At 40.0% G+C, this 12,605-nt stretch overlaps 1 protein-coding gene across 4 annotated transcripts in view; it reads right to left on the reverse strand.

Annotated features, from left to right (window-relative positions):
- Positions 1 to 11,177: 11,177 nt before the first annotated feature.
- MRPL3 (mitochondrial ribosomal protein L3) overlaps positions 11,178 to 12,605 on the reverse strand; it is a 41,529-nt gene continuing 40,101 nt past the window's right edge. For 3 of the 4 annotated variants that reach the window (XM_023749523.1, XM_014450785.2, XM_006083694.3), the window contains one exon: positions 11,178 to 11,765. In XM_023749523.1, coding sequence (XP_023605291.1) covers positions 11,613 to 11,765 — 153 coding nt within the window. In that variant the 3' untranslated portion in view covers positions 11,178 to 11,612. The remainder of the gene's footprint in view (positions 11,766 to 12,605) is intronic. The other variant, XM_023749522.1, reaches the window with a different exon arrangement.

Raw genomic sequence — 12,605 nt, forward strand, 5'->3', positions numbered from 1 at the left:
ATGACTATCTTGACTTGCAACCTGGAATGAAAGGGCAGAAGCTTCTATCCTTACTTTAATTTTTTAATTATTATTATCATTTTAGTTAATTTTTTTAAAAAAAAATCTTTATTCAAAGTATTATATATGTCTCCCTTCTTCCCCCATTGACTCCTCCTAGCCCTCCCCCACCCCAGGCCTCCACCATCCTATTGTCTGTCCATGGGTTATGCACCTATGCATACAAGTTCTTTGGTTAATCACTTCCCACTCACTTACCCTTCTCTGCCTTCCCTTTGAGGTTCTGCAGTCTGTTCCATGCTTCTATGTCTCTGGATCTATTTTGTTCATCAGTTTATTTTGTTCATTATATTCCACATATGAGTGACATTATGTGATACTTGTCTTTCTCTGACTGGCTTATTTTGCTTAACGTGATACTCTCCAGGTCCCTCCATGCTGTCTCAAAGGGTAAGAGGTCCTTCTTTTTGCTGCTCCATAGTGTTCCATGGTATAAATGTACCACAGCTTTTTTTATCCACTCATCTACTGATGGGAACTTGGGCTGTTTCCAGATCTTAGCTATTATAAATTGCACTGCTATGAACATAGGGGTGCATACATTCTTTCTGATTGGTGTTTTGGGTTTCTTAGGATATATTCCCAGAAGTGGGATCACTGGATCAAATGGCAGTTCCATATTTAATTTTTTGAGGAAACTCCATACTGTTTTCCATAATGGCTGCACCAGTCTGCATTTCTACCAGCAGTGTACTCAGGTTCCCTTTTCTCCACATTCTTGCCAGCACTTGTCATTTGTTGATTTGTTGATGGTAGCCTTTCTGACTGGTGTGAGGTGATACCTCATTGTCATTTTAATTTGCATCTCTCTGATGATCAGTGACTCGGAGCATATTTTTATATGTCTCTTGGCCATCTGTATGCCCTCTTTGGAGAAGTGTCTATTTAGGTCCTTTGCCCATTTTTAAATTGGATTGTTTGTCTTTCTTTAGTTAAGTTGTGTAAGTTCTTTATATATTTTGGATATTAACCCTTTATCAGATGTATCATTGCCAAATATGTGCTCCCTTATAGTGGGCTCCCTTTTTGTTTTGTTGATGGTTTCTTTTGCTGTGCAGAAGCTTTTTATTTTCATGTAGTCCCATTTGTTTATTTTCTCCTGTTTCCTTTGCCCTAGGAGATGTATCTGTAAACATATTGCTATGAGAGATGTCTGAGATTTTTCTGTCTATGGTTTCTTCTAGGATTTTTATGGTTTCCCAACTTACATTTACGTCTTTTATCCATTTTGCATTTATTCTTGTGTATGGTATAAGTTGATCTAGTTTCATTTTTTTGCATGTATCTGTCCAATTTTCCCAACACCATTTATTGAAGAGACTTTTGACTCCATTATATGTTTTTGCTGCCTTTGTCAAATATTAATTCAGCATATGGCTTGGGTCGATTTCCTGGGTCTCTGTTCTGTTCCATTGATCTATATGTCTGTTCTTGTGCAAATACCAGGCTGTTTTGATTATGGTGGCTTTGTAGTATAACTTGTATCTGGTATTGTGATTTCTCTAACTTTGATCTTCTTTCTCAAGATTGCTGTGGCTATTTGGGGTCTTTTTTGGTTCCATATAACTTTTTGGAGGATTCTAGATCTGTGAAATATGCTGTTGGCATTTTAATATGGATTGCATTGAATCTGTAGATTGCCTTAGGTAGAGTGGACATTTTAATGATGTTAATTCTACCAATCCATGAACACGTTTATATCTTACTTTATCTCTTTTTTTCAACATCCTGTAGTTTTCTGAGTACAAGTTTATTCCTTGGTTAAGTTTATTCCTAAGTATCTTATTTTTTATTGTTGTTTTTGCAATGGTAAATGGGATTGTTTTAGTTTCTCTTTGTGAGAATTCATTATTGGTGTATAAAAAGCCATCGATTTTTGGGTGATTTTGTATCCTGCTACATTGCCAAAGTCATTTATTAATTCTAGTAGTTTTTTGGTGGAGTCTTTAGGGCTTTCTATGTATAGTATCATGTCATCTGCAAATAATGAGATATTTACTTCCTCCTTTCCAATATGGATGCCTTCTATTTCTTCTTCTTATCTGATTGCTGTGGATGACTTCCAGTACTATGTTGAATAAGGGTGGTGAAAGTGGACATCCCTGTCTTATTCCTGTTCTTAGAGGAATTGGTTTTGGTTTTTTGTCCATTGAGTATGATGTTCACTGGAGGTTTGTCATGTATGGCCTTTATTATGTTGAGATATGCCCTCTCTATTCCCACTTTGCTGAGAGTTTTTATCAAAAATGGGTGTTGGATTTTGTCAAGTGCTTTTTCTGTGTCTATTGATATGATCATGTGATTTTTGTCTTTCAATTTGTTTATCACCTTCATTGATTTGCAAATATTGTACCAGCCTTGCATCCCTGGAATAAATCCCACTTGGTCATGATGTATCATCTGTTTAATATATTGCTAGATCTGATTTGCTAATATTTTGTTGAGGATTTTACTATCTGTGTTCTCAGAGATATTGGACTGTAATTCTCTTTGTAATGTTTTTATCTGGTGTTGGAATTTGGATAATGTGGGCCTCATAAAAATAGCTTGGAAGTGTTCCTTCTTCTTGGAGTTTTTGGAATAGTTTGACATCCTTACTTTAGATTCACCTTCATCAGCACCCAAACTCTTCACATACATACTCAATCCTCTTCTTCTTTGAGGATGGTGAAGCTATCCCTGATAATAGAGCAATTTTGCTCTCATGTAAATAGAAGTGGCATCAACCAAAGTTCCTGTCCATTGATAAAAGACTCCACACTCAAGAGCAGCTTTTCCTCTCATACTCACTCCTACCCAGTTCTCACCAGGACTCACTCAGGCAAACCTGTCTCCCCATCTTAGGTGAGAGAGAAGAATGAGAAGTGGAGAACTTAGGGCCATCCCATACACGCCTATTCTTGTGTCTAATCCCGTGTCGGGCAAACTGAGGGCTCGCCCAGCCACATGCGGCTTTTTGACACCTCGAGTGTGGCTCTTCCCAAAACCTTAGGAGTACCTTAATCAAGGTCATTAACAACGTACCTACCTATATAGTTTAAGTTTCAATAATTTGGCTCTCAAAAGAAATTTCAATCGTTGTACAGTATTTATGGAGGTCGAGTGCCTGAAGTCTGGATTTTAAAAAGATTCCCAGGTGATTCTAATGTGCAGCCAAGGTTGGGAACCACTGAGCTAGGGAAAAAGGGAGCCCTATCTCCCCACAGCTGAAGAGAGGGCTTCTTCAGTGGTGCCCATCACATGGTTAGGAAACTTGGGTGACTGGCTGCTGGGGTTCTGCCAGAATTCAGCATAGAGTCCAGAGGCAACCTTCAGTTCTTGGCCCAGCTCAGATAGATATTAACCTAGGAAATGTGACATAATCTCTGAGTCCCAATTTTCTCATCTGTAAGGTGGAGATGCTAACAAGTACCTGGAAGGGTGGTTGACGGTTAGATAGGTGACTGTGTAAAACATGACACTTAGTGGTGTCCAATAAATGCTATGTAGTTGTTACCTTCATAAGGGACCCTGATGAGGCCTGACAGAAAGGACTTCCTGATTATAGGTTTCTCTCAGGAACCTGCTGGCGCAACTTCACCCTACACCTCAGACCCTCTCTTTCCATGCCAGCTTCTCTAGAGTTGTTCTAACGCATGCAGCCACAAGAACAGAGTCTTGATCTATCCCAGTTTGCATCAAAAACTAAGCGAATCAATAGAATGTTTCCATTTTTTGTCTCAGTAATTTTCCCTAAACCTTTTTAAAAATTTTTATTTTTATTGATTTCAGGGAGAGAGAGGGAGAGAGTGATAGAAATATCAATGATGAGAGAGAATCACTGATTGGCTGCCTCTTGCACACCCCACCCTGGTGATTGAGCCTGCAACCTGAGCATATTCCCTGACCAAGAATTGAACGTGACCTCCTGGTTCATAGGTCGACACTCAACTACTGAGTCATGCCGACTGGGCTTTCCCTAAACCTTTGATTCTTGCTGCAGGTGCAGGACAGGAGAAATAAACACAATAGTAAATTCTGACAACATCAAACTTTGAAAACTTCAGACAAGCTAAAATCAACAGCTTGTTTCTCGTGATTTTTAGCATTGAGCTGAGGGCCTAGAGCAGTGATGGCGAACCTATGACACACGTGTCAGAGGTGACACGCGCACTCATTTTTTTGGTTGATTTTTCTTTGTTAAATGGCATTTAAATATATAAAATAAATATCAAAAATATAAATCTTTGTTTTACTATGGTTACAAATATCAAAAAATTTCTATATGTGACATGGCACCAGAGTTAAGTTAGGGTTTTTCAAAATGCTGACACGCTGAGCTCAAAAGGTTCGCCATTACTGGCCTAGAGCAACATATTTCTAAAGCAACCTAAGACAATTTGATACGAATTTGTATATGAGGTTAAATCCCAGTTCTATTATAATAGAGGAAAACAAATATGTCCATACTTTATGTTGCTCCTCAAAGATAACCACGAACCCCAGGTTGTTGTGCTGAGGGATGTAGGAAAGTCAAGAGCCCTGATTTTAGCTTGTCCAGCCTCGTATTCAGTGAGAAATGCCCCAGGCCTCTCATGCTACTCGTTTTCTCAGTTACCATGAAGGTTGGTTATATCCAAAATTTATATAGTTCCACAGGATGCTAAGCATTCTCCCAGAATGGCACTCTCACAAGAACATAAAAACACCTTATAATACGAAGTACTATACACATATGAAACATGATGTTTATTACATTTTATAAAATTTTCTCCAACTTGAATTGCTTCAGGGAGGGTCCCAAATAACTGGCCCAGGTGCCACGAACGACCTGTCTGTCCACACTTCAAGCTGTTCTCAGCCAGCTGTCCTGAACCTTGACTGTGGAGCTCTAAAAAACACTGATGTCTGGGTCCCAGCCCGAGACTCGAGGATACTGAACTGGGGGTTGTTTGTTTTCAACTACGGTTTGCACTCCACACTATTTAGTGTTAGTCTCAGGTGCACAGCCCTGGAGACAGACATTCACAACCGTTACAAAGTGTTCCCTCCGATAATTCAAGCGCCCACCTGGCACCATTCACACAGTGTTGACTACTCCCCATGCCCCACCCCGATTACTGTTTCCTAATCCCATCTGCTTTCATCCCACCCTCATACACCTCTGTCCTCAACACCCCTGCCCTCTGGCATCCATCAGTCTGAACTGGGGCTTTGAAAGCTACCCGTGTGGTTCCAAAGTGCAGCCAAGGTTGAGAAGCCCTGTGTTAGGTGACGGTCGGACGTGCCTAAGTGAACCACTGTGAGAATTGCCTGTGCCTGACAGGGTCCCTTCCTGCGTCCCCTGGCCGGCTGGGCCTCGTCATAAACATGAGTATCAGTGGCTCCCAGGCCACGGAGCGCCGAGCCTTTCTTTTTATGGGAAGTGTGTCTAACCAACGATGAGAGAGAATCACTGATTGGCTGCCTCTTGCACTGGATCATTAAATCACAACTTCTTCCTGGGGCAGATGCGTCATCTGTTACTGGCGAGAGACGTGAACCATGCGAGGCAGGAAGAGGTACTGCCTGTCCTCATTTTACAGGTAGAAAAGTCCAACTTTCATAGATCTTTCCTTACGCACTTTCTTTTGATCAGTTTTCATTCTTTGCCTGCTTCCTCTGCTTTGAGGCCTTTTTCCAAATACCCATTTGCACTGGGGACAGTCACCTCGGCTCGCCATTTACAGTGATATCCCGCAGCGGGCTGGTGGCTATTAGCAGATGGGAAAACTGGGGAGGAGATGAGCACCCTCCTTAGAAGGCCAGTGCTCCTCTGTGAGGAGCATCGCAGTGTTGCTGCAGTGTCTGCAGTCAGCAGGAAAAACGGACAGTCCGCCAGCATCCGATGCCATCTTCGCTTCATCATATACACGCAGTTTTAGTTAAGAACATTTATCTTGGATGCCCAAGAAAGCCACTTGTTGTGCATTCTGATCCAGTCCCATTACACAGCCGTCCATGCGTCTTTGTCAGGGCTTTTGTGATGGAGTGTTTAGTTCGTTCCTCCTCAAATAAGGCAACCTCAGTGCAGTGTAGGAACTTGATGGATATCTTATCTTTAAGAACAACAACACGCTTTCCAAATGCCCTGACACATACTCGATGCTCAGACAGTCTGCTTTGAGGAGAATCAAGATCACACCGTTACTTTCACTCTTCCAGATGCCAGAAAGAAACAATTATTCACCTCCCATGCCAAAAAGATTCTTTGGCCGGCTGAGTTAAAATCATTTATTTGCTTTTATGGTGTCGGGCTGCATTCATTGAGATTAATTTGGCTCATCTAACTTGAATAGGCCACCTCATTAATCTAAAAAACATTGAAAACCAGTGTGTGACAGGGACTGCTGTAAGTTCTTTGGAAACATTTAAAAGCAGAAAAGCAGATGAGATGGAGGCTGGCAGCCTGCTTGCTCAGGATTCTGGCTGTCTTCCGGGGGCACGATGGCACTTTAATTGGGTCCTCTAATTTCAGGGACTCTTAGGCAATGGCTGGAGGCAGAATGTGGGTGGCAGCCGTCATTTGTCTTGTTAGGCATGCTCTGAGACACCGCTGTTATTTCTGGGGCCAAGTTCCCACCTGGTCTGGCAGGAATTATTACTGGAAGCTGGCAGATGAGGCTTTATAGCAAATAGAGCAGTAAAACTGGAAATTGAAGAATGTCTGTTGCTACAGTAAAGTCAGCCTCATAGAAAACTCCTGAAAGCAGCAGAAACGATATCCATCATTAGTCAAGTAAACTCGCATGAAGAACTACTTCCTGTATAGAAACCAGGTAGCTCCGAAGTGACTATAAAGCTCCTTAGGTCCGTGGTCGGCAAACTCCGGCTCGCGAGCCACATGCGGCTCTTTGGCCCCTTGAGTGTGGCTCTTCCTAAGCCTTAGGAGTACCCTAATTAAGTTAATAACAATGTACCTACCTATATAGTTTAAGTTTAAAAAATTTGGCTCTCAAAAGAAATTTCAATCGTTGTGCTGTTGATATTTGGCTCTGTTGACTAATGAGTTTGCCAACCACTGCCTTAGGTCGTGTGCCTCAGGGGGCCTCACAGTGCGGGACCTACTTCTGTCTGCATTGAAATGTTCTCTCGAGTAAGCAGCTCACAAACACTGGTTGGTATGGGCACCGTGCCCTCCCTGTCACTGAAGTGCTCAACTCTAAAACCATGGAAACAAGATAGCAGGACCAGTGCATTCTCCCTGCCACACTTCCTGCAGGAGCGGGGAGAACCTCCAAAGCAGAGACCTTAGGGCAAAACAGGCAGCAACAAGCATTTTTAGAATCATAACCGCAACTCAGCTGTGGAAAAGCAAACACAGCAGCCAGGACTTCCTACTGCAGGGAGACCACCTCGAAAGGCTCATGCCACATGCAGCCTGGCATTCTTTTTTTTTTTTTAATATATTTTTATTGATTTGAGAGAGGGAGAAACATCAACGACGAGAGAGAATCATTGATCGGCTGCCTCCTGCACACCCCACACTGGGGATCGAGCCTGCAACCCCAGCATATGCCCTGACCGGGAATCTAACCATGACCTCTTGGTTCATAGGTCGATGCTCCACCACTGAGCCATGCCAGCTAAGCATGCCATGGCATTTTTTTCTACAAGAACAAGGAACCGGGCAGGTGTTTGAGGGCATTCACAAGGGCATTCATCCCAGAGGTTCAACAGCAGGTCCAGTGTCAGCAGGCTGCGTGCTGCTCTTCCCGCCAGCGGGTTTTCACTGACACTGCAACGGTCTCTGTGGGCAGTGACTTGGGACCGAGGTCCTTTTCTCAAAGGAGGGTTCTTTGATAACTAAAAACAAACAGGTTTCTTAATGTAGAACAAGTGCTTCCACAGACTGGTGGGACTTATCCTGCAATAGCAGGACCCCTGAACTACTACCTTAACTTGTGTGTCACAACACCCTTTACATACACAGTTCCTCATACATCCGGAGACATGGTCATGGTCCATTCACAAATTCACGTTTGGAAATAAGCTGTAAAGTCATCCTTATATTACACCCCTAGGGAAAGGTTGAAAAGTAGGTCTGTATCTCAGCATTACAGAAAGCACTATTGGCTAACTCAGAAATACTTAATCTACTTGCAAATTGAATCCTTATTATGTGCAAGACATGTTTTGAAATTTTAGTGTTTGTGACAGCTTGGCATCACCCCGATTCACCCACTGTGCCAGGGCCCACTGACCAACACTAGCCTTTCAGCTTCGGCCACCCCAGTAAGTAAGCTAAGGGCCCTGTGAAGGAAGGACAAGCAAGTCTTAGTAACTCCTAAAGCAGGCATGCCTCGGCCAGTTGTCCTTCCTGAGGCCTACAGAATTCATGTAAGGCCCCATATTTATATATTTTATAACCAATAGCTGGTATAAACTAAGGCTGGAAAAATATATCTAATTTGAATGAAGTTTAGTTACAAAAAGGTTTCCCATTTCAAGACAAAATCTAAAGTAATAAGTCAAGTTCAAGCCCAAACCAGGACCTAAGTGGGCTCTTTGGCTGAGAACTGAATTGCCTCATCTGCTCAGGGACCAACACTGCTCAGGAGTCGGTCACTAGTATTGCATGGGCTCCAAACGGGTGAGTGAGCCACTGTCCAGACCACATGCTCCTTTATCCATCGTAGGCAGAGTTCCATTTTTCCCGAGTTGAACATTTAATGACAGGTGCTGTAGCCAGAAACAGTGAACAAGGTTCTTAGCAAAGCACATGCGTTTTGCTTAGTGTTGGACCAGGCACACTGGCTATGTATTCCATTGCTGCAGAGAAGCCTCCTCCTCTTTCACTGGCTCAGTGGAACACTTCTGGGCCACTGAAAAGTTTGCAAAAGCAGGTGCTGGCAGTGGAGTGTGTGTGTGTGTGCGCGGGTGTTGGTGGTGGGGGCGGGCAGTAGTAGATGCTTTGCAGTCTGGCCCTGAAAGCCAGCGCTCACTCTCATAATCCTAAAAGGTGATCAGACATTTTTTCTTTAAAACTCAAATGCACATCTACACTCCACTTGCAGACTCTAGAGATAGATGGTGGTGGGTTCGGGGCAGGCTCTCTAGAACAGTGGTTCTCAACCTTCTGGCCCTTTAAATACAGTTCCTCATGTTGTGACCCAACCATAAAATTATTTTCGTTGCTACCTTATAACTGTAATGTTGCTACTGTTATGAATCGTAATGTAAATATCTGATATGCAGGCTGGTCTTAAGCGCCCCCTGTGAAAGGGTCGTTCGACCGCCAAAGGGGTCGCGACCCACAGGTTGAGAACCGCTGCTCTAGAAGGTTCCCTGCCTTCAAAACCCATGCCCTGGGCAAATGGCTGCTGAATTATCCTCACTCTTATTCTGCCATTGGGCTATATTCAAATGCTGTAATGCCAAGATTATGTTTTCCCAATAGTAACTGTGTGTTGCTAAGACAACAGCTGCTTCCCATCACTTTCTCAGCAAACTTGACACATCTACAAGTTCACTAAAATCTTTTGATCAAATGTAGCTAACTAAAGAATTAAGGCATGCAATATTCTGAATTTCTAAGTTAAGTAAGCCTAAGTCCCTAAGCATTTGGGTCACACCTAATTTTAAGTTTTGGACACTTTTAAATTTACATAAATTTTAGAATCAATTTGAACAATTCTATGGTAGGTCTGTTGAGATTTTAAAAACAGGACTGAATTCTTTGCATTATTGTCTTCTCATCCACAACCATAATATTGCTCTCCATTGACGCTGGCAAACTTGGGCGTTTTTCCAGGTAACCTTTTCTAAAAATGCTATTGTGGATGGTATCCATTTTCCTCCCATAAAATTTCCCAATTACATATTGCTATTATAGATCTGTATATTAATCTTGTACTCAGTCATTTTTTTGAACTTTCTTCATTGGTTCTGGTAGCTAATCAGTTAATTGTCCTTGATCTTCTAGGTAAATCATGTTTTTTACAAATAGTAAGATCTGTTCTCATTTTTCAATATTTACATTGTGTTTTTGTGTCTTACACATTGGCTAGGACCTCCAAGAACATCATTGAGTAGAACTAGTAAAGGGTATCCTTGTTTGATCTCTGAGAATAATGTGTTTTACATTTTACCCTTGAGTATGATGTTTGCTTGAGATATCTTTTAACAAGTTCAGGAATTTCTACGTTGATAAGTTATTTAGGTTTTTTTAAAAAAATGGTATGGAAAACAAGACTTACTCCAGTTTAAAATGATTCCTCTTGAAGAACTTACTATGTAACAGTTCAATGTTGTTTTACTTTGGTACCAGGTAGCTCAGAGCCAAACCAAGCATAACAACTGCATACTGTGGCCTGCTCATCTATATTGTCTTGGCATCATTCCTTCCCAACCCTCTACCTATTTTGATTTACATCTTCCTAGATATTTCCCCCTTACTTTACTATTTTATTGCTTGGATTTCCTATCTATTTCCAAATCTTTACTAGAATGAGATTAGTGCAAATAAAAACTTTAGAAAAGACGTGGTTACATTTGGATTTAAAATAACGAGAGAAATTTAGTAGGGTAGAAAAATACTGTGGGAACTTTTAATAATAAATCTATCAGTTATCAGGAAATCATGTGGAGACCTAACACTGTGGCTAATAAGTCTCTTGGGTTGCCATATGAATCAAGTCTCAGAAAACAACTGGAGTTAAAATGAATGCTGTGGTGCCTCAGTAACCTGGTCCAGAGTAAATTTAGTAGTTAAATGAAGCCTGCTAATCCTTACATTGTTAAGCTTAATTATTTGTCGGAAGTAGCCATTAGAAAGCACATTTTAATTTCATAAAATGAAGTGAAACCCAGGGGCCATTAACATTTTCAGTAATAGGTGCTTAATAAAAGTTTGTTGAACGTACAATCCCAGGCCATTTCAAATCCTTTAAAAAAGGCATCAAGGAAAAGTGGTTATACTTATTTTATAGCTGAGTGACCAAAGAAATAACTTTTCCTCTCCAGTGTAAATAAGACCCAAAATTTACGATTGTCTTCAACAGGCCTTTAAGTATAACATGTATATTTCTGTAATTTAAATAAAAACCTCACTTGTTTTCCCTCTTCAGGACTCTAAAATATAAAAGTCTGATACAAAATGAATTTTAGGAAATGGATTTTATTATCCAAATAGGTTATACCATAGTCCCCATATTCTTTGCCATTGTTATCCATAACCATGATTTCACAAAAACAAATCTTTAATAAAAGTTAAATTTATGAACATCTTAAGATAACTTGAAAAATATATAGTAAAAAAAAAAATGAAATCCACAAATTGCAAAGATTTTAATATGCACACTGCCAGTCCATCTAAATTTGGCATAGTCAATCTACTTAATTGATTTATTTAATGTGGTAATTTTAAAAAATTCCATTGGGGGATGAATGACATATTATGCCCTTGACAAAGGTGACAAGTGTGATATTGTTTTGACTAAGAAAGCAAAATATAATTCCTGGCTATGTTATTGTTCTGGCTCATCAAAGCTAAAAAAATATGTGAGGGTGAGGTTCTGCCATGCCCCAAGGGGTTAGGCAAATGTAATAGAAGGTGCACTGGGCAGACACACATTTTCATCATATAAATTTTCTGGTAGTTCCTCATCATCTCCATCAGGAAAATATGTAGGGAATGGTAGATTTTTGCAGAAATCCTTATATGCAGGTAGTATAGAATCTTTGATCTGGAGGGAGGAAACAAAGATTTTATTAATGAGTGCTACCAATTAAGTTAAAGATAGCCTGTTTTATTACTCATAATCAAAGAATATGTTCCAATATTTTCTAATGTGAATAATGCAACTGTTATATCTATATGAAGTGAAAGGAACTCAATGTATTCGTTTTATTTGAGTAAGTTTAATTAATCCAATGATATAATCTTCCATAAGAAGAAAAATTTCTAGAACTGCCCAACAGGATAAATTATATTAAATATCAGTTATATCCAAATGGATATTTCAAATATAAAGATTGATATAGACTATATACCTAAAAGGTATTACTACTTCTTAATGATTTCATCTACTCATATTGTCTATTTTTATTATAACAGATTTTTTTGAGCTCAGATTAAAAATAGTTTACCTAGTATTTTTATTAGTCTTAATTCTAGAACACATAATAAAACTATCAAGTTTTAAGGAAATCAGCTTACATTTAACAAGTAGCATTCTCATTTGGAAGCTAAGAACAGAATAGTATTTAGCAAAAAACAATAATAAATTCATAAGTCTTTATAATATTGCTATTAACTCTTTATGTTCTAAAACTATTCTAATCTGTGAATTCACAAACTAAGGAATACTACATATGTTGATATAATCTAAAATGATGGGTTTTATTTTTGGAAAACATCGCTGGGTTCTTTAAAGCTTCTGACTTCTACAGCCTTCATTCAGAGAGGAATAAAAAAATTATAATTATACACACAGAGTAAAATAAGCCATAATAATTTTGGCAATAAGAAATGAATAATTTGGCCTGGCAGGAGTGGCTTAGTGGTTGAGCATAGACCTATGGTT

Source organism: Myotis lucifugus, unplaced genomic scaffold, assembly GCF_000147115.1.
Source record: "Myotis lucifugus unplaced genomic scaffold, Myoluc2.0 scaffold_8, whole genome shotgun sequence".
NCBI lineage: Eukaryota > Metazoa > Chordata > Mammalia > Chiroptera > Vespertilionidae > Myotis > Myotis lucifugus.